The sequence below is a fragment of the Coregonus lavaretus genome, assembly GCF_964263955.1.
Source record: "Coregonus lavaretus genome assembly, chromosome: 25".
Taxonomy (NCBI): Eukaryota; Metazoa; Chordata; class Actinopteri; order Salmoniformes; family Salmonidae; genus Coregonus; species Coregonus lavaretus.
In genome coordinates, this window is record NC_140012.1 from 45,791,592 (window position 1) to 45,815,092 (window position 23,501).

At 43.3% G+C, this 23,501-nt stretch overlaps 1 protein-coding gene across 2 annotated transcripts in view; it reads left to right on the forward strand.

The window, feature by feature from the left end:
- Window positions 1-20,876, forward strand: part of tsnax (translin-associated factor X) — a 28,299-nt gene extending 7,423 nt beyond the window's left edge. For both annotated transcript variants that reach the window (XM_084141707.1, XM_084141708.1), the window contains exons 5-8: window positions 5,350-5,465; window positions 18,959-19,117; window positions 19,902-19,967; window positions 20,095-20,876. In XM_084141707.1, coding sequence (XP_083997833.1) covers window positions 5,350-5,465; window positions 18,959-19,117; window positions 19,902-19,967; window positions 20,095-20,253 — 500 coding nt within the window. In that variant the 3' untranslated portion in view covers window positions 20,254-20,876. The remainder of the gene's footprint in view (window positions 1-5,349; window positions 5,466-18,958; window positions 19,118-19,901; window positions 19,968-20,094) is intronic.
- Window positions 20,877-23,501: the final 2,625 nt, after the last annotated feature.

Consider the following 23,501-nt stretch of genomic DNA (forward strand, 5'->3'; position numbering starts at 1 on the left):
ACAGACCACAAATTCCAATTGTGGATACTTAAACTCTTTAACATCATCCTCAGCTCTGGCATCTTCCCCAATATTTGGAACCAAGGACTGATCACCACAATCAACAAAAGTGGAGACATTTGACCCCAATAACTACCGTGGGATATGCGTCAACAGCAACCTTGGGAAAATCCTCTGCATTATCATTAACAGCAGACTAGTTCATTTCCTCAGTGAAAACAATGTACTGAGCAAATGTCAAATTGGCTTTTTACCAAATTACTGTATGACAGACCACGTATTCACCCTGCACACCCTAATTGATAAACAAACAAAACAAAACAAAGGCAAAGTCTTCTCATGCGTTGTTGATGTTGACTCAATTTGGCATGAGGGTCTGCTATACAAATTGATGGAAAGTGGTATTAGGGGAAAAACATATGACGTTATAAAATCCATGTACACAAAAAAAATCCTCTAATCTCCACACAATACCCTATAATGACAAAGTTAAAACATGTTTTTAGACATTTTTAGAAAATGTAATGCAGAAATATCTCATTTACAGTATTCACACCCCTGAGTCAATACATGTTAGAATCACCTTTGGCAGCGATTACAGCTGTGAGTCTTTCTGGGTAAGTCTCTAAGAGCTTTCCATACCTGGATTGTGCAACATTTGCCCATTTATTCTTTTCTAAATTCTTCAAGCTCTGTCAAGTTGGTTGTTGATCATTGCTAGACAACCATTTTCTGATTTTGCGATAGGTTTTCAAGAAGATTTAAGTCAAAACTAACTTGGCCACTCAGGAACATTCAATGTCGCCTTGGTAACAGTGTAGATTTGGCCTTGTGTTTTAGGTTATTGTCCTGCTGAAAGGTGAATTCATCTCCCAGTGTCTGGTGGAAAGCAGATTGAACCAGGGTCTCCTCTAGGATTTTGTCTGTGCTTAGCTCCATTCCGTTTCTTCTTTGTCCGGAAAAACTCCCCAGTCCATACCGAACACATGATGCAGCCACCACTATGCTTGAAAATATGGAAAGTGGTACTCAGTAATGTGTTGTATTGGTGCCCTTCTTTGCGAGGCATCGGAAAACCTCCCTGGTCTGTGTGGTTGAATCTGTGTTTAAAATACACTACTCAACTGATGGACCTTACAGATAATTGTATGTGTGGGGTACAGAGATGAGGTAGTCGTTAAAAAATCATGTTAAACACTATTGCACACAGAGTGAGTCCATTTTTTACTCCTGAACTTATTTAGGCTTACCCTAACAAAGAGGTTGAATACTTATTGACTCAAGACATTTCAGCTTTTCATTTTCTATGAATTTGTAAACATTTTGAAAAACATAATTCCACTTTCACATTATGGTATACAGTGGGGGAAAAAAGTATTTAGTCAGCCACCAATTGTGCAAGTTCTCCCACTTAAAAAGATGAGAGAGGCCTGTAATTTTCATCATAGGTACACGTCAACTATGACAGACAAAATGAGGAAAAAAAATCCAGAAAATCACATTGTAGGATTTTTAATGAATTTATTTGCAAATTATGGTGGAAAATAAGTATTTGGTCAATAACAAAAGTTTCTCAATACTTTGTTATATACCCTTTGTTGGCAATGACACAGGTCAAACGTTTTCTGTAAGTCTTCACAAGGTTTTCACACACTGTTGCTGGTATTTTGGCCCATTCCTCCATGCAGATCTCCTCTAGAGCAGTGATGTTTTGGGGCTGTCGCTGGGCAACACAGACTTTCAACTCCCTCCAAAGATTTTCTATGGGGTTGAGATCTGGAGACTGGCTAGGCCACTCCAGGACCTTGAAATGCTTCTTACGAAGCCACTCCTTCGTTGCCCAGGCGGTGTGTTTGGGATCATTGTCATGCTGAAAGACCCAGCCACGTTTCATCTTCAATGCCCTTGCTGATGGAAGGAGGTTTTCACTCAAAATCTCACGATACGTGGCCCCATTCATTCTTTCCTTTACACGGATCAGTCGTCCTGGTCCCTTTGCAGAAAAACAGCCCCAAAGCATGATGTTTCCACCCCCATGCTTCACAGTAGGTATGGTGTTCTTTGGATGCAACTCAGCATTCTTTGTCCTCCAAACACAACGAGTTGAGTTTTTACCAAAAAGTTATATTTTGGTTTCATCTGACCATATGACATTCTCCCAATCCTCTTCTGGATCATCCAAATGCACTCTAGCAAACATCAGACGGGCCTGGACATGTACTGGCTTAAGCATGGGGACACGTCTGGCACTGCAGGATTTGAGTCCCTGGCGGCGTAGTGTGTTACTGATGGTAGGCTTTGTTACTTTGGTCCCAGCTCTCTGCAGGTCATTCACTAGGTCCCCCCGTGTGGTTCTGGGATTTTTGCTCACCGTTCTTGTGATCATTTTGACCCCACAGGGTGAGATCTTGCGTGGAGCCTCAGATCGAGGGAGATTTTCAGTGGTCTTGTATGTCTTCCATTTCCTAATAATTGCTCCCACAGTTGATTTCTTCAAACCAAGCTGCTTACCTATTGCAGATTCAGTCTTCCCAGCCTGCTGCAGGTCTACAATTTTGTTTCTGGTGTCCTTTGACAGCTCTTTGGTCTTGGCCATAGTGGAGTTTGGAGTGTGACTGTTTGAGGTTGTGGACAGGTGTCTTTTATACTGATAACAAGTTCAAACAGGTGCCATTAATACAGGTAACGAGTGGAGGACAGAGGAGCCTCTTAAAGAAGAAGTTACAGGTCTGTGAGAGCCAGAAATCTTGCTTGTTTGTAGGTGACCAAATACTTATTTTCCACCATCATTTGCAAATAAATTAATAAAAAATCCTACAATGTGATTTTCTGGATTTATTTTCCTCAATTTGTCTGTCATAGTTGACATGTACCTATGATGAAAATTACAGGCCTCTCTCATATTTTTAAGTGGGAGAACTTGCACAATTGGTGGCTGACTAAATACTTTTTTCCCCCACTGTATTGTATGTAAACCAGTGACAAAAACCCACACATTTTATTCTTTTTAAATTCTGGCTATAACACAACAAAATGTGGAAGAAGTCAAGGGGTATGAATACTTTCTGAAGGCACTGTATTTGCGACCGCTCGACTAAAAACATCTGTCGACCAACAGCCTTGCGACCAAACCATGGGTTGACTAAATGGGGTCAGCCCTGCACCAATTACAGTACAGCAAATAGTGTTTGTTTTCTTTCAAAAACATAAGCTGCAATTTAGTTGAATTGAGCTTCCCTGGCACAATGGAACCAGTGGAATAGTCCCAAAAGTACAAACCCCATCCATCTGGCACTCCAGGCAAATACTGACAGTATTTAAAAGAAAACATATTCAGTCTGCCAGTCAGCCACGCACTCCACCAATCTCGTTTGGACATTTGGAAATTCCTCTCGGCTCATGCTAGAGTGAGTGAATCAATAACAAAATCACAAATCCAAACCCCCAGCATTTGAAGGTTCCATGGTGTTCTGACCTCTGAAATAAGGTCTCCTCTGTGCTTGTAGTTGGCAGGTAGGCCTGTGCCACTATAATAGTTGTTATGCAGGTGCCAGTTTGGCCTGTGCCCAAGGACTGGATTGGACTGGTTGATTTCCCATGACAGGGGTTTTCCAACCCGACACCACCTCACAGGAAGATGGACGCTGATAGATAACAGTCAACTGTTATATTATTGTTCATTTCCTCTCTCAGCTCGTTCCAACGGGCTTCCTTCAACGTTTCCTTCAGGTTCATTTCCTCTCTCAGCTCGTTCCAATGGGCTTCCTTCAACGTTTCCTTCAGGTTCATTTCCTCTCTCAGCTCGTTCCAACGGGCTTCCTTCAACGTTTCCTTCAGGTTCATTTCCTCTCTCAGCTCGTTCCAATGGGCTTCCTTCAACGTTTCCTTCAGGTTCATTTCCTCTCTCAGCTCGTTCCAACGGGCTTCCTTCAACGTTTCCTTCAGGTTCATTTCCTCTCTCAGCTCGTTCCAATGGGCTTCCCTCAACGTTTCCTTCAGGTTCATTTCCTCTCTCAGCTCGTTCCAACGGGCTTCCTTCAACGTTTCCTTCAGGTTCATTTCCTCTCTCAGCTCGTTCCAATGGGCTTCCCTCAACGTTTCCTTCAGGTTCATTTCCTCTCTCAGCTCGTTCCAATGGGCTTCCCTCAACGTTTCCTTCAGGTTCATTTCCTCTCTCAGCTCGTTCCAATGGGCTTCCTTCAACGTTTCCTTCAGGTTCATTTCCTCTCTCAGCTCGTTCCAATGGGCTTCCTTCAACGTTTCCTTCAGGTTCATTTCCTCTCTCAGCTCGTTCCAATGGGCTTCCTTCAACGTTTCCTTCAGGTTCATTTCCTCTCTCAGCTCGTTCCAACGGGCTTCCCTCAACGTTTCCTTCAGGTTCATTTCCTCTCTCAGCTCGTTCCAATGGGCTTCCCTCAACGTTTCCTTCAGGTTCATTTCCTCTCTCAGCTCATTCCAATGGGCTTCCTTCAACGTTTCCTTCAGGTTCATTTCCTCTCTCAGCTCATTCCAATGGGCTTCCTTCAACGTTTCCTTCAGGTTCATTTCCTCTCTCAGCTCGTTCCAATGGGCTTCCCTCAACGTTTCCTTCAGGTTCATTTCCTCTCTCAGCTCATTCCAATGGGCTTCCTTCAACGTTTCCTTCAGGTTCATTTCCTCTCTCAGCTCGTTCCAATGGGCTTCCCTCAACGTTTCCTTCAGGTTCATTTCCTCTCTAGTTTAGGACTGGAGGGAACTCCCTCTACCTGCTGATGTCATATCCTGTTTAGTAGGGACTGGAGGGAACTCCCTCTACCTGCTGATGTCATATCCTGTTTAGTAGGGACTGGAGGGAACTCCCTCTACCTGCTGATGTCATATCCTGTTTAGTAGGGACTGGAGGGAACTCCCTCTACCTGCTGATGTCATATCCTGTTTAGTAGGGACTGGAGGGAACTCCCTCTACCTGCTGATGTCATATCCTGTTTAGTAGGGACTGGAGGGAACTCCCTCTACCTGCTGATGTCATATCCTGTTTAGTAGGGACTGGAGGGAACTCCCTCTACCTGCTGATGTCATATCCTGTTTAGTAGAAACTGGAGGGAACTCCCTCTACCTGCTGATGTCATATCCTGTTTAGTAGGGACTGGAGGGAACTCCCTCTACCTGCTGATGTCATATCCTGTTTAGTAGAAACTGGAGGGAACTCCCTCTACCTGCTGGCTTTAATCTCTAGAACCTTTTGATGTCATATTCTGTTTAGTTTAGCCAGGGATGGAACAGTCATGAGTCAGTGGGCGCGTTCGAGTGGATCCATTTAATGTAGTCAGTGATCATTGTTCCCTCTCCCTCCCTCCCTCCCTCCCTCAGGTATCCAGGAGTACGTGGAGGCTGTGTCGTTCCATCACTTCATCAGACATCGTACTCTCATTAGCCTGGAGGAGATTAACACCAAGCTGGTCTTCATCAAGGAGCCTGAGCCCAAGGTATGACTGGATCGTCAAGGGGAACGTGTCATATCACAATTATTGATATTAGCTGACCCTTATATCAGAGAGAAGCACATTGAGTAACATTGCACTGAGTGAATAGACATGGAAGAACCATAAACATTATAATGAATCATAGTATGTTAGCTGCATACCGATAGCCTGATACAGTGTCTGGATATGGTTGACCAAGCACATTACTGCCAACGGTCAACCCGGATTTAGCAACTACTTGTGCTAAGTCATTGGAGATAATGATAACTATCACTAATGTCCTTCTGGTGGAGATAATGATAGATCTATCACTAATGTCCTTCTGGTGGAGATGATGATAGATCTATCACTAATGTCCTTCTGGTGGAGATAATGATAACTATCACTAATGTCCTTCTGGTGGAGATAATGATAGCTCTATCACTAATGTCCTTCTTGTGGAGATAATGATAGATCTATCACTAATGTCCTTCTGGTGGAGATAATGATAGATCTATCACTAATGTCCTTATTGTGGAGATAATGATAGATCTATCACTAATGTCCTTCTGGTGGAGATAATGATAGATCTATCACTAATGTCCTTCTGGTGGAGATAATGATAGATCTATCACTAATGTCCTTCTGGTGGAGATAATGATAGCTCTATCACTAATGTCCTGGTGGAGATAATGATAGCTCTATCACTAATGTCCTTCTGGTGGAGATAATGATAGATCTATCACTAATGTCCTGGTGGAGATAATGATAGCTCTATCACTAATGTCCTTCTGGTGGAGATAATGATAGATCTATCACTAATGTCCTTCTGGTGGAGATAATGATAGATCTATCACTAATGTCCTTCTGGTGGAGACAATGATAGCTCTATCACTAATGTCCTTCTTGTGGAGATAATGATAGATCTATCACTAATGTCCTTCTGGTGGAGATAATGATAGATCTATCACTAATGTCCTTCTGGTGGAGATAATGATAGATCTATCACTAATGTCCTTCTGGTGGAGATAATGATAGCTCTATCACTAATGTCCTGGTGGAGATAATGATAGCTCTATCACTAATGTCCTTCTGGTGGAGATAATGATAGCTCTATCACTAATGTCCTTCTGGTGGAGATAATGATAGCTCTATCACTAATGTCCTGGTGGAGATAATGATAGCTCTATCACTAATGTCCTTCTGGTGGAGATAATGATAGATCTATCACTAATGTCCTTCTGGTGGAGACAATGATAGCTCTATCACTAATGTCCTTCTGGTGGAGATGGATGAATCATCAAATGATGAGGGAGGAGGATGACCTGCCTATGATGATGTTGTTGTTGTTGTTATTGTTGTGGTTGTTTATGGCCGCATTATGAGCTACCTCTTCTACAGCACTTACCCCTCGTCTAGGGGAATGGTGCTGGAGGGAATAGGGGGAATGGTGCTGGAGGGAATAGGGGGAATGGTGCTGGAGGGAATAGGGGGAATGGTGCTGGATGGAATAGGGGGAATGGTGCTGGAGGGAATAGGGGGAATGGTGCTGGAGGGAATAGGGGGAATGGTGCTGGAGAAAAATAGCGTCTGTTTTACAGGCTCCTGACCAATTGTGCAATTTTGTGTATTTATTTGCGCTGATTGTAACTTTTTTTGTACATAATGTTTCTGCCATCGTTTCATTATGACTGAAAAGAGCTTCTGGACATCAGAACAGCGATCACTAACCTCCAACTGGACGAGGACTTCTACTTCAATGAGTCTGAGGTGAAAGAAATATTGATTATCCCGACCAGGCCCAAATCCCCGACACTCGAAGAAGGAGGAGACGGCGCTATAGAGGCCGGTGTGCGGGATACCTGACGAGACTACATCGGAGAGTGGATAAACGCCCTCTACCCTCCGTTCTATTGGAGAACGTGCAATCACTGGAGAATAAACTGGATGAGCTCCGTTCAAGACTATCCTATCAACGTGATCTGATGAACTAATATCTTATGTTTCTCAGAGTCGTGGCTGAACAAGGACATGGTAAATACAGTGGGGAGAACAAGTATTTGATACACTGCCGATTTTGCAGGTTTGCCTACTTACAAAGCATGTAGAGGTCTGTAATTTGTATCATAGGTACACTTCAACTGTGAGAGACGGAATCTAAAACAAAAATCCAGAAAATCACATTGTATGATTTTTAAGTAATTAATTTGCATTTTATTGCATGACATAAGTTCTTGAACACCTACCAACCAGTAAGAATTCCGGCTCTCACAGACCTGTTAGTTTTTCTTTAAGAAGCCCTCCTGTTCTCCACTCGTTACCTGTATTAACTGCACCTGTTTGAACTAGTTACCTGTATAAAAAACACCTGTCCACACACTCAATCAAACAGACAACAACCTCTCCACAATGGCCAAGACCAGAGAGCTGTGTAAGGACATCAGGGATAAAATTGTAGACCTGCACAAGGCTGGGATGGGCTACAGGACAATAGGCAAGCAGCTTGGTGAGAAGGCAACAACTGTTGGCGCAATTATTAGAAAATTGAAGAAGTTCAAGATGACGGTCAATCACCCTTGGTCTGGGGCTCCATGCAAGATCTCACCTCGTGGGGCATCAATGATTATGAGGAAGGTGAGGGATCAGCCCAGAACTACACAGCAGGACCTGGTCAATGACCTGAAGAGAGCTGGGACCACAGTCTCAAAGAAAACCATTAGTAACACACTACGCCGTCATGGATTAAAATCCTGCAGCGCACGCAAGGTCCCCCTGCTCAAGCCAGCGCATGTCCAGGCCCGTCTGAAGTTGGCCAATGACCATCTGGATGATCCAGAGGAGGAATGGGAGAAGGTCATGTGGTCTGATGAGACAAAAATAAAGCTTTTTGGTCTAAACTCCACTCGCCGTGTTTGGAGGAAGAAGAAGGATGAGTACAACCCCAAGAACACCATCCCAACCGTGAAGCATGGATGTGGAAACATCATTCTTTGGGGATGCTTTTCTGCAAAGGGGACAGGACGACTGCAATGTATTGAGGGGAGGATGGATGGGGCCATGTATCGTGAGATCTTGGCCAACAATCTCCTTCCCTCAGTAAGAGCATTGAAGATGGGTCGTGGCTGGGTCTTCCAGCATGACAGCGACCCGAAACACACAGCCAGGGCAACTAAGGAGTGGCTTCGTAAGAAGCATCTCAAGGTCCTGGAGTGGCCTAGCCAGTCTCCAGACCTGAACCCAATAGAAAATCTTTGGAGGGAGCTGAAAGTCCGTATTGCCCAGCGACAGCCCCGAAACCTGAAGGATCTGGAGAAGGTCTGTATGGAGGAGTGGGCCAAAATCCCTGCTGCAGTGTGTGCAAACCTGGTCAAGACCTACAGGAAACATATGATCTCTGTAATTGCAAACAAAGGTTTCTGTACCAAATATAAAGTTCTGCTTTTCTGATGTATCAAATACTTATGTCATGCAATAAAATGCAAATTAATTACTTAAAAATCATACAATGTGATTTTCTGGATTTTTGTTTTAGATTCCGTCTCTCACAGTTGAAGTGTACCTATGATAAAAAATTACAGACCTCTACATGCTTTGTAAGTAGGAAAACCTGCAAAATCGGCAGTGTATCAAATACTTGTTCTCCCCACTGTATATATCTAGCTGCTTTTTCTATACATTGGCAGGACAGAACGGTGGCGTTGGGGAAGCTCAGGGGTGGTGGTGTGTGTCGCTTTGTTAACAACAGCTGGTGCACGACCTCTAATATCAAGGACGTCTGGAGGTTTTGCTCGCCTGAGTTAGAATACCTCATGATAAGCTTCGTTAACCCACTATTTACCAAGATAGTTTTCATGTAGCTGTCTATTTACCACCACAAACCGATGCTGCAACTAAGACCTCACTCAACAAGCTATAGGGCAATAAGCAAACAAGAAAATGCTCACCCAGAGGCAGCGCTCTTAGTGGCCGGTGATTTTAATGCAGGAAAACTGAAATCTGTTTTACCTCATTTCTACCAGCATGTCACCTGTGCAACTAGAGGTGAAAAAAACTCTAGATCACCTTTACTCCACCTGATTCCTGCTTACAAGCAAAAACTCAAACAGGAAGTACCAGTGACATGCTCAATACGGAAGAGGTCCGATGAAGCGGATGCTAAGCTACAGGACTGTTTCACTACCACAGACTGGAATATGTTCCAGGATTCATCCCATAACATTGAGGAGTTTACCACATCAGTCACCGGCTTCGTTAATAAGTGCATCGACAACATTGTCCCCACAGTAACCGTACATAGATATCCCAACCAAAAGCTTGGATTATAGGCAACATCTGCACTGAGCTAAAGGCTAGAGCTGCTGCTTTCATAGAGCGGGACACTAATCCGATGAACCATCAAACAGCCAAAGCGTCAATACAGGACTAAGATTGAATCCTACCACGCCGGCTCTGACGCTCGTCGGATGTGGCAGGGCTTGCAAACTATCACAGATTACAAAGGGAAACCCAGCCGCGAGCTGCCCAGTGACACAAGCCTACCAGATGGGCTAAATGCCTTCTATGCTCGCTTCGAGGCTAGCAACACTGAACCATGCATGAGAGCATCAGCTGTTCCGGACGACTGTGTGATCATGCTCTCTGTAGCCGATGTGAGTAAGACCTTTAAACAGGTTAACATTCACAAGGCCGCAGGGCCAGACGGATTAGGCGCACTCAGAGCACTGACCAGCTGGCAAGTGTCTTCACCAGCATTTCCGTTAGCCGGTAGTAGCTGTGTTTTTATATATTTTTAAGCCGATAAATAAAATTGGCGGCAGTCAATTGTCAGGAAGAAAACAATCCCATTGCGAGGTAATGCATTTTAGCCTATTCATTGATTGAAATACCAGTCGATGTAGCACGAGAGATTCTGCTACAGCTCATCAAACAGCTGTTTGTTGCTGCTGAAGTGAACCATGTGCTTTAATAAGCCCAATCGTTGCGCAACAATTCTAAATGTAATCTTGTGTAAAAAAACAAACAATGGCCACGTTTAAAAGGAGCTACTATTTTTATTTCTCAACTGGTAACTGAAGTGCGCTTCCCATTCACCATTCAAATGCATAGGAAACTAGGCAGGCTTCAGTGCGTCATACAACACTTAGCAATGAGCTGGAGACAGTATGCTTTTTGAAAACATACTTAAATGTTGAAACCTGAACGTTTTACTGCATATTATGAGGCCTTGCTTCAAAGTAGCCAAAATCTAACCAAACGTGCAGACAATTATTTTATGAAGACCAGAAGCCTTCTTCTCTCCTGTCCTATTGGTTTTCAAATCAACTTTCTTTCATTGTCTAGTAGCCAATGGCAAAATCCTAGTCATATTAGCCCTAACCCCAACCCATCCCAGTCATATTAGCCCTAACCCCAACCCATCCCAGTCATATTAGCCCTAACCCCAACCCATCCCAGTCATATTAACCCTAACCCCAACCCATCCCAGTCATATTAGCCCTAACCCCAACCCATCCCAGTCATATTAACCCTAACCCCAACCCATCCCAGTCATATTAACCCTAACCCAACCCATCCCAGTCATATTAACCCTAACCCCAACCCATCCCAGTCATATTAACCCTAACCCCAACCCATCCCAGTCATATTAACCCTAACCCCAACCCATCCCAGTCATATTAACCCTAACCCAACCCATGCTAGTTGTTGCATCTTTAGATCTCCCTTCTTTCAAAATTTCTAACAGATATATTCATCTCTGTCACATGAAACCGCTCAAATTCGTGTTTTCCCTCTAATTGCATTATGGAACTAACATTCACATGTAACCTACTGCCTTGTGCACATAATGTGAAGAAATAATAGTTGATCAACATTTTAAGCTAAATGTTCCGATCCGTTGCATCAGACTCATTGCTTTTTAACGTTTTTTGGATGTAGCTAAGGCCTACTGGTTGAATGAATTTGGGATCTATCAGCCCACAACTGTCCCAGAGTCTGATTGGAATAGGCTATTTCTTTCTCGCACAGAACGACAAGCTGACTAATAGAATAGGTAAACTTTCGTACTATGAGGGTTAGTACATTGACATAGGCTAGTGATTTTGCTGTTCGTTACTCGTCTTGTGGGCTGAGGAAAAGTAAATGTGGACAGTTATTCTAACATAGGTGGCGCGTGAGTTTCAAGTTTTGGGAAGCTAATTTTCACCATAAAAATGCTTTATAATAAAGCATTCCATGCATCCTCGCATTTGCAGACTTATGTAAGATAGCTTACTATTACTAATGTGATGAGTAGATTGGATAGTCATAACTTATGCTAATAATATAACTAAATGACTGTTCAATGGGTAGTGGTGTAGAGTAGGCTATTGGCTATAACCCACGGGGAAATGTTGGCTATAACCCACGGGGAAATGTTGGCTATAACCCACGGGGAAATGTTGGCTATAACCCACGGGGAAATGTTGGCCTTTCATAAACACATTTCATACAATTCTACTACATTTTATATTTATTTATTTATTTGCACCAAAGAAAACATGTAATTAACAACAATACATTTAAAAACAAATCAATAATAAATGGTGTGCAGGTTGGAAACCACACCACAAAAAATGATATATAATACATAAGTAGAAAAATAAAAAGGTTTGTTAAAACAGATAACAAAACCTACTAATTATAAATGTATAAATTAATTGATCAGTAATCATGAAAACAATATATACAGTGAGGAAAAAAAGTATTTGATCCCGTGCTGATTTTGTACGTTTGCCCACTGACAAAGAAATGATCAGTCGATTATTTTAATGGTAGGTTTATTTGAACAGTGAGAGACAGAATAACAACAAAATAATCCAGAAAAACGCATGTCAAAAATGTTATAAATTGATTTTCATTTTAATGAGGGAAATAAGTATTTGACCCCCTCTCAATCAGAAAGATTTCTGGCTCCCAGGTGTCTTTTATACAGGTAACGAGCTGAGATTAGGAGCACACTCTTAAAGGGAGTGCTCCTAATCTCATTTTGTTACCTGTATAAAAGACACCTGTCCACAGAAGCAATCAATCAATCAGATTCCAAACTCTCCACGATGACCAAGACCAAAGAGCTCTCCAAGAATGTCAGGGACAAGATTGTAGACCTACACAAGGCTGGAATGGGCTACAAGACCATCGCCAAGCAGCTTGGTGAGAAGGTGACAACAGTTGGTGCGATTATTCGCAAATGGAAGAAACAAAAAAGTACTGTCAATCTCCCTCGGCCTGGGGCTCCATGCAAGATCTCACCTCGTGGAGTTGCAATGATCATGAGAACGGTGAGGAATCAGCCCAGAACTACACGGGAGGATCTTGTCAATGATCTCAAGGCAGCTGGGACCATAGTCACCAAGAAAACAATTGGTAACACACTACGTCGTGAAGGACTGAAATCCTGCAGCGCCCACAATGTCCCCCTGCTCAAGAAAGTACAGGGCCGTCTGAAGTTTGCCAATGAACATCTGAATGATTCAGAGGAGAACTGGGTGAAAGTGTTGTGGTCAGATGAGACCAAAATGGAGCTCTTTGGCATCAGCTCAACTCGCCGTGTTTGGAGGAGGAGGAATGCTGCCTATGACCCCAAGAACACCATCCCCACCGTCAAACATGGAGGTGGAAACATTATGCTTTGGGGGTGTTTTTCTGCTAAGGGGACAGGACAACTTCACCGCATCAAAGGGACGATGGACGGGGCCATGTACCGTCAAATCTTGGGTGAGAACCACCTTCCCTCAGCCAAGGCATTGAAAATGGGTCGTGGATGGGTATTCCAGAATGACAATGACCCAAAACACACGGCCAAGTCAACAAAGGAGTGGCTCAAGAAAAAGCACATTAAGGTCCTGGAGTGGCCTAGCCAGTCTCCAGACCTTAATCCCATAGAAAATCTGTGGAGGGAGCTGAAGGTTCGAGTTGCCAAACGTCATCCTCGAAACCTTAATGACTTGGAGAAGATCTGCAAAGAGGAGTGGGACAAAATCCCTCCTGAGATGTGTGCAAACCTGGTGGCCAATTACAAGAAACGTCTGACCTCTGTGATTGCCAACAAGGGTTTTGCCTCCAAGTACTGTCATGTTTTGCAGAGGGGTGAAATACTTATTGTGAAATAACAGTAGGGAGGCTATATACAGGGGGTACCGGTACAGAGTCAATGTGAAATAACAGTAGGGAGGCTATATACAGGGGGTACCAGTACAGAGTCAATGTGAAATAACAGTAGGGAGGCTATATACAGGGGGTACCGGTACAGAGTCAATGTGAAATAACAGTAGGGAGGCTATATACAGGGGGTACCGGTACAGAGTCAATTTGTGGTGGTACAGGTTAGTCCAGGTAATTTGTCAGGATGCTCTCGATGGTGCAGCTGTAGAACTTTTTGCCAAATCTTTTCAGTCTCCTGAGGGGGAATAGGCGTTGTCGTGCCCTCTTCACGACTGTCTTGGTGTGTTTGGACCATGATAGTTTGTTGGTGATGTGGACACCAAAGAACTTGAAACTCTCGACCCACTCCACTACAGCCCTGTCGATGTTAATGGGGGCGTGTTCGGCCCTCCTTTTCCTGTAGTCCACGATCAGCTCCTTTGTCTTGCTCATGTTGAGGGAGAGGTTTTGGTTCTGGCACCACACTGCCAGGTCTCTGACCTCCTCCCTATAGGCCATCTAATCATTGTCGGTGATCAGGCCTACCACTGTTGTATCGTCAGCAAACTTAATGATGGTGTTGGAGTCATGCTTGGCCATGCAGTCATGGGTGAACAGGGAGTACAGGAGGGGCCTAAGCACTCACCCCTGAGGGTCCCCAGAGTTGAGCATTAGCGTGGCAGATGTGTTATTGCCTACCCTTACCACCTGGGCGCGGCCCGTCAGGAAGTCCAGGATCCAGTTGCAGAGGGAGGTGTTTAGTCCCAGGCGAAGGAAACACCAATGTGAGAATGCTGTTAATTTACTACAGCTCAGCATTCAACACCATGGTGCCCTCCAAGCTCATCACTAAGCTAAGGATCCTGGGACTTAACACCTCCCTCTGCATCTGGATCCTGGACTTCCTGACAGGCCGCCCCCAGGTGGTAAGGGTAGGTAACAACACATCTGCCACGCTGATCCTCAACACTGGGGCCCCTCAGGGGTGCGTGCTCAGTCCCCTCCTGTACTCCCTGTTCACCCATGACTGCATGGCTGCATACGACTCCAATGTGATCGAGACAAAGGAGATGATTGTGGACTACAGGAAACGGAGGGTCAAGCACGCCCCCATCCTCATCGACGGGGCTGTAGTGGAGCAGGTAGAGAGCCTCAGGTTCCTCAGTGTCCACATCACTAAGGATCTATCATGGTCCACAAGCCCCAAGCCATAAGACAGTTTGTGCTATTGGTTAACTACAGTATTTAACTATCTGCATTGACACTTTTTGCACTAACTCTTTTGACTCATCACATACGCTGCTGTTACTGTTTATTATCGATCCTGTTGCCTAGTAACTTTATCCCTACCTATATATACATACAGTGCCTTCGGAAAGTATTCAGACCCCATTTTGTTACGTTACAGCCTTATTCTAAAATGGTTTAAATTAAAAAGAATCCTCATCAATCTACACACAATACCCCATAATGACAACTCGAAAACAGGTTTTTGGAAAATTTTGCAAATGTATTAAACATAAAAAACATAAATACCTTACATAAGTATTCAGACCCTTTGCTATCAGAGACAAAATTGGGCTCAGGTGCATCCTGTTTCCATTGATCATTCTTGAGATGTTTCTACAACTTCATTGGAGTCCACCTGTGGTAAATTCAATTGATTGGACATGATTTGGAAAGACACACACCTGTCTATATAAGGTCCCACAGTTGACAGTGCATGTCAGAGCAAAAACCAAGCCATGAGGTCGAAGGAATTGTCCGTAGAGCTCCGAGACAGGATTGTGTCGAGGCACAGATCTGGGGAAGGGTTCCAAAACATTTCTGCAGCATTGAAGGTCCCCAAGAACACAGTGGCCTCCATCATTCATAAATGGAAGACATTTGGAACCGCCAAGACTCTTCCTAGAGCTGGCTGCCCGGCCAAACTGAGTAATCGGGGGAGAAGGGCCTTGGTCAGGGAGGTGACCAAGAACCCGATGGTCACTCTGACAGAGCTCTAGAGTTCCTCTGTGGAGATGGGAGAACCTTCCAGAAGGACAACCATATCTGCAGCACTCCACCAATCAGGCCTTTATGGTAGAGTGGCCAGACGGAAGCCACTACTCAGTAAAAGGCACATGACAGCCCGCTTGGAGTTTGCCAAAAGGCACCTAAAGGACTCTCAGACCATGAGAAACAAGATTCTCTGGTCTGATGAAACCAAGATTTAACTCTTTGGCCTGAATGCCAAGCGTCACGTCTGGAGGAAACCTGGCACCATCCCTACGGTGAAGCATGGTGGTGGCAGCATCATGCTGTGGGGATGTTTTTCAGCGGCAGGGACTGGGAGACTAGTCAGGATCGAGGCAAAGATGAACGGAGCATAGTACAGAGAGATTCTTGATGAAAACCTGCTCCAGAGCGCTCAGGACCTCTGACTGGGGTGAAGGTTCACCTTCCAACAGGACAACGACCCTAAGCACACTGCCAAGACAATGCAGGAGTGGCTTCGGGGCAAGTCTCTGGATGTCCTTGAGTTGCCAAGCCAGAGCCCGGACTTGAACCCGATCGAACATCTCTGGAGAAGACCTGAAAATAGCTGTGCAGCAACGCTCCCCATCCAACCTGACAGAGCTTGAGAGGATCTGCAGAGAAGAATGGGAGAAACTCCCCAAATACAGGTGTGCCAAGCTTGTAGCGTCATACCCAAGAAGACTCAATGCTGTAATCGCTGCCAAAGGTGCTTCAACATAGTACTGAGTAAAGGGTCTGAATACTTATGTAAATGTGATATTTCAGTTTATTTGTATTTTTAAATTAGCTAACATTTCTAAAAACCTTTTTTTGCTTTGTCATTGTGGGGTATTTTGTGTAGATGGATGAGGGGCATTTTTTAAATCATTTTTAGAATAAGGCTGTAACATAACAAAATGTGGAAAAAGTCAAGGGGTCTGAATACTTTCCGAAGGCACTGTATCTACCTCAATTACCTCGTACCCCTGCACATCGACTCGGTACGAGTACCCCGTGTATATAACCAAGGTATTGTTACTAGGAACACTAGGATCAACTTGATATTGCTGCTGTTTCCTCTCTATAGCCAGTCAGTGATCCTAGTGATCCTCAGGGACCATAGACTGACTATGTTCCTCATCTTTCCTCTCTATAGCCAGCCAGTGATCCTCAGGGACTATAGACTGACTATGTTCCTCATCTTTCCTCTCTATAGTCAGTCAGTGATCCTCAGGGACCATAGACTGACTATGTTCCTCATCTTTCCTCTCTATAGCCAGTCAGTGATCCTCAGGGACTATAGACTGACTATGTTCCTCATCTTTCCTCTCTATAGTCAGCCAGTGATCCTCAGGGACTATAGACTGACTATGTTCCTCATCTTTCCTCTCTATAGTCAGCCAGTGATCCTCAGGGACTATAGACTGACTATGTTCCTCATCTTTCCTCTCTATAGTCAGCCAGTGATCCTCAGGGACTATAGACTGACTATGTTCCTCATCTTTCCTCTCTATAGTCAGCCAGTGATCCTCAGGGACCATAGACTGACTATGTTCCTCATCTTTCCTCTCTATAGTCAGCCAGTGATCCTCAGGGACTATAGACTGACTATGTTCCTCATCTTTCCTCTCTATAGTCAGCCAGTGATCCTCAGGGACTATAGACTGACTATGTTCCTCATCTTTCCTCTCTATAGCCAGTCAGTGTATCCTAGTGATCCTCAGGGACTATAAACTGACTATGTTCCTCATCTTTCCTCTCTATAGCCAGTCAGTGTATCCTAGTGATCCTCAGGGACTATAGACTGACTATGTTCCTCATCTTTCCTCTCTATAGCCAGTCAGTGTATCCTAGTGATCCTCAGGGACTATAGACTGACTATGTTCCTCATCTTTCCTCTCTATAGTCAGCCAGTGATCCTCAGGGACTATAGACTGACTATGTTCCTCATCTTTCCTCTCTATAGTCAGTCAGTGATCCTCAGGGACCATAGACTGACTATGTTCCTCATCTTTCCTCTCTATAGCCAGTCAGTGATCCTCAGGACTATAGACTGACTATGTTCCTCATCTTTCCTCTCTATAGTCAGCCAGTGATCCTCAGGGACTATAGACTGACTATGTTCCTCATCTTTCCTCTCTATAGCCAGTCAGTGATCCTCAGGGACTATAGACTGACTATGTTCCTCATCTTTCCTCTCTATAGCCAGTCAGTGATCCTCAGGGACTATAGACTGACTATGTTCCTCATCTTTCCTCTCTATAGCCAGTCAGTGATCCTCAGGGACTATAGACTGACTATGTTCCTCATCTTTCCTCTCTATAGCCAGTCAGTGATCCTCAGGGACTATAGACTGACTATGTTCCTCATCTTTCCTCTCTATAGCCAGTCAGTGATCCTCAGGGACCATAGACTGACTATGTTCCTCATCTTTCCTCTCTATAGCCAGTCAGTGATCCTCAGGGACCATAGACTGACTATGTTCCTCATCTTTCCTCTCTATAGCCAGTCAGTGATCCTCAGGGACTATAGACTGACTATGTTCCTCATCTTTCCTCTCTATAGCCAGTCAGTGTATCCTAGTGATCCTCAGGGACCATAGACTGACTATGTTCCTCATCTCTCCTCTCTATAGTCAGTCAGTGATCCTCAGGGACTATAGACTGACTATGTTCCTCATCTTCCCTCTCTATAGTCAGTCAGTGATCCTCAGGGACTATAGACTGACTATGTTCCTCATCTTTCCTCTCTATAGCCAGTCAGTGATCCTCAGGGACTATAGACTGACTATGTTCCTCATCTTTCCTCTCTATAGTCAGTGATCCTCAGGGACTATAGACTGACTAAGTTCCTCATCTTTCCTCTCTATAGCCAGTCAGTGATCCTCAGGGACTATAGACTGACTATGTTCCTCATCTTACCTCTCTATAGTCAGTGATCCTCAGGGACTATAGACTGACTATGTTCCTCATCTTTCCTCTCTATAGCCAGTCAGTGATCCTCAGGGACTATAGACTGACTATGTTCCTCATCTTTCCTCTCTATAGCCAGTCAGTGATCCTCAGGGACTATAGACCGACTATGTTCCTCATCTTTCCTCTCTATAGCCAGTCAGTGATCCTCAGGGACTATAGACTGACTATGTTCCTCATCTTTCCTCTCTATAGCCAGTCAGTGATCCTCAGGGACTATAGACTGACTATGTTCCTCATCTTTCCTCTCTATAGTCAGCCAGTGATCTTCAGGGACTATAGACTGTATGGTACAACTGACAGAATAATGAGAAAGAATGTTAAAGTATAGTCACTAACTAACAATGGCTGACCTCTGACCTGTAGGACGCCCCTGAGGGCCAGCAGCCAATGGGAACCACCCAAGTGCTGACCTTTCAGGTGACCCCTACAGACTACCTGTTGGGCGTGGCCGACCTGACAGGTGAGCTGATGAGGATTTGTATCAGTAGCGTGGGGAACGGGGACATGGACACGCCCTTCCAGGTCAGCATCTTCATGCATCTGTGTTGGGGTTGCAAAAATGTTTTTTCCAGAAATTCCGGTTAGAGCATTCCCGGACTCAGGAGGGAATAATATGCTATTTTAGAAGACGCTTTTATCCAAAGCGACTTACAGTCATGTGTGCATACATTTTTACGTATGGGTGGTCCCGGGGATCGAACCCACTACCCTGGCGTTGCAAGCGCCATGCTCTACCAATTGAGCTACAGAGGACCACCCATACGGAATAAGCAGGAAATCCGGAATAATCCAAGCAGAATTTCTGGAAAACGTGGGAATTTTGGGAAAGTTACCAGAATTTTGTAAGCCTAGTCACTGTAAAAACGACTGATGTAAAAAGGCGCTTAATGAATTAATTGAACTGATTGACTGACTGACTGAATGGCTGACTGACTGACTGAATGGCTGACTGACTGACTGACTGACTGACTGACTGGCTGACTGGCTGGCTGACTGACTGGCTGACTGACTGGCTGGCTGGCTGGCTGACTGACTGACTGGCTGACTGACTGACTGACTGGCTGGCTGGCTGACTGGCTGGCTGGCTGACTGACTGACTGACTGACTGACTGACTGACTGACTGACTGACACACTGACTGACTGACTGACTGACTGACTGACTGACTGACTGACTGACTGACTGACTGACTGACTGACTGACTGACTGACACACTGATTGGATCTAGGTATTGTTGTAACTGTAAAACACTGTGACAACTCCTCATGTAGAAAGCTTTATAAATACATCTGATTACTCCATCCCAGGTATCCATGTTCCTACGTCAAATCCACGATGGCTTCTCCTACATCGGCAACACTGGTCCTTATGAGGTGACGAAGCTGCAGTCTGTGTGGCTGGGGCAGTCTGTGTGGCTGGGGCAGTCTGTGTGGCTGGGGCAGTACATTTTGTGATTGATTGATTGGCTGACTAACTGATTCATGAATTGATCTATCCCAGGTCAGTAAGAAGCTCCACACGCTGAGACAGAGTCTGTCCAAGGTGGAGGATGCCTGCTATACCCTGAAGGTGCGGGGGTCAGAGATCCCCAAACACATGCTGGCTGACGTCTTCTCCAGCAAGACAGCCATGATGGACCAGGATGAGGGAGTGGCCTAGTGATGGGGGTGGGGTGTAATGACCTGGAAGGGGTAGGGTTTAATGATGGGCATGGTCTGGGAGTGAAGTTGCCCCTAAAGGCTAATCTTGGATCAGTTTTGCATTTCCCGCGCTGATGGTTAAGGTTAGGATTACGGGTGGGAAAGCTGATCCTGGACCTGTACCTAAGGGAAACTCCACCCCGAAGCCCTGTTATGCAGTCAGGGCCACGTTCAGTTGGCAAAATGTTGTGGAACGTTGCAGATAGAAGTGTGTAAAGATGTAATGATCCCTTATTCTAGATGTTCAAGAGGCATGTTTGTTCTACAAAGTACATTTTTATCTGAACGTTCCACAACATTATGCCCTGATTTGTTGTTGTTCTGACTTCTGTACCTCAGTTTGATCTTGTGGTGACATCTGATGTTGGTCTGGATGATGTGTTTTTTATGGTGTTTGACGTCAACTGTTGTTTCATCCCAAACATTGCTCATTGCTCTTTGTTTGTTCTGAATCTGATCAGAGGCATCACAATCTCCACTGTGCCAAACGGTCAGTCCAAATCTGAAGTTCATCAAGTTACAGCATGTAAAATGTCACTCTTAATTTTGTATTTTTCAATAAAGTTCCAAAAGTTTTGTGAATATGTCACTCCCAGGCATTATTGTGTGTGTGAGGCTGAGGTAGTTTATTTCTCTGTCTGTCTCCCCCTCCTTCCCTTTCCTCTAGCACTATCATAATCTCAAGTAGACTTTACACCTGTCTGATAATCTAAGGTAGACTTTACATCTCTTTGATAATCTAAAGTAGACTTTACACCTGTCTGATAATCTAAGGTCGATTTTACACCTGTCTGATAATCTAAGGTCGACTTTACACCTGTCTGATAATCTAAGGTAGACTTTACACCTGTCTGATAATCTAAGGTAGACTTTGAATCTGTCTGATAATCTAAGGTAGACTTTACACCTGTCTGATAATCTAAGGTAGACTTTGAATCTGTCTGATAATATAAAGTCGACTTTACACCTGTCTGATAATCTAAAGTAGACTTTACATCTGTCTGATAATCTAAGGTAGACTTTACATCTGTCTGATAATCTAAGGTCGACTTTACATCTGTCTGAAAATCTAAGGTCGACTTTACACCTGTCTGATAATCTAAAGTAGACTTTACATCTATCTGATAATCTAAGGTAGACTTTAAATCTGTCTGATAATCTAAGACTTTGAATCTGTCTGATAATCTAAGGTATACTTTACACCTGTCTGATAATCTAAAGTAGACTTTAAATCTGTCTGATAATCTTAGATAGACTTTACACCTGTCTGATACTCTTAGGTAGACTTTACGCCTGTCTGATAATCTAAGGTCGACTTTACACCTGTCTGATAATCTAAAGTAGACTTTACATCTGTCTGATAATCTAAGGTAGACTTTACATCTTTGTCTGATAATCTAAGGTAGACTTTGAATATGTCTGATAATCTAAGGTAGACTTTACATCTCTTTGATAATCTAAGGTAGACTTTACACCTGTCTGATAATCTAAGGTTGACTTTACACCTGTCTGATAATCTAAGGTATACTTTACACCTGTTTGATAATCTAAGGTAGACTTTGAATCTGTCTGATAATCTAAGGTAGACTTTACATCTCTTTGATAATCTAAAGTAGACTTTACATATGTCTGATAATCTAAGGTAGACTTTACATCTGTCTGATAATCTAAGATAGACTTAGAATATGTCTGATAATCTAAGGTAGACTTTACATCTCTTTAATAATCTAATGTAGACTTTACACCTGTCTGATAATCTAAGGTAGACTTGACGCCTGTCTGATAATCTAAAGTAGACTTTACACCTGTCTGATAATCTAAAGTAAACTTTACACCTGTCTGATAATCTAAAGTAAACTTTACACCTGTCTGATAATCTAAGGTAGACTTTACACCTGTCTGATAATCTAAGGTAGACTTTGAATCTGTCTGATAATCTAAGGTAGACTTTACATCTCTTTGATAATCAAAAGTAGACTTTACATCTCTTTGATAATCTAAGGTAGACTTTACACCTGTCTGATAATCTAAGGTTGATTTTACACCTGTCTGATAATCTAAGGTATACTTTACAACTGTCTGATAATCTAAGGTAGACTTTGAATCTGTCTGATAATCTAAGGTAGACTTTGAATCTGTCTGATAATCTAAGGTAGACTTGACGCCTGTCTGATAATCTAAGGTAGACTTGACGCCTGTCTGATAATCTAAAGTAGACTTTACACCTGTCTGATAATCTCAGGTAGACTTTACATCTGTCTGATAATCTAAAGTAGTATTTACATCTGTCTGATAATCTAAGGTAGACTTTACACCTGTCTGATAATCTAAGGTCGACTTTACACCTGTCTGATAATCTAAGGTCGACTTTGCACCTGTCTGATAATCTAAAGTAGACTTTACATCTGTCTGATAATCTAAGGTAGACTTTACATCTGTCTGATAATCTAAGGTCGACTTTACATCTGTCTGAAAATCTAAGGTCGACTTTACACCTGTCTGATAATCTAAAGTAGACTTTACATCTGTCTGATAATCTAAGGTAGACTTTAAATCTGTCTGATAATCTAAGATAGACTTTGAATCTGTCTGATAATCTAAGGTATACTTTACACCTGTCTGATAATCTAAAGTAGACTTTAAATCTGTCTGATAATCTTAGATAGACTTTACACCTGTCTGATACTCTTAGGTAGACTTGACGCCTGTCTGATAATCTAAGGTCGACTTTACACCTGTCTGATAATCTAAAGTAGACTTTACATCTGTCTGATAATCTAAGGTAGACTTTACATCTTTGTCTGATAATCTAAGGTAGACTTTGAATCTGTCTGATAATCTAAGGTAGACTTTACATCTCTTTGATAATCTAAGGTAGACTTTACACCTGTCTGATAATCTAAGGTTGACTTTACACCTGTCTGATAATCTAAGGTATACTTTACACCTGTTTGATAATCTAAGGTAGACTTTGAATCTGTCTGATAATCTAAGGTAGACTTTACATCTCTTTGATAATCTAAAGTAGACTTTACATATGTCTGATAATCTAAGGTAGACTTTACATCTGTCTGATAATCTAAGATAGACTTAGAATCTGTCTGATAATCTAAGGTAGACTTTACATCTCTTTAATAATCTAATGTAGACTTTACACCTGTCTGATAATCTAAGGTAGACTTGACGCCTGTCTGATAATCTAAAGTA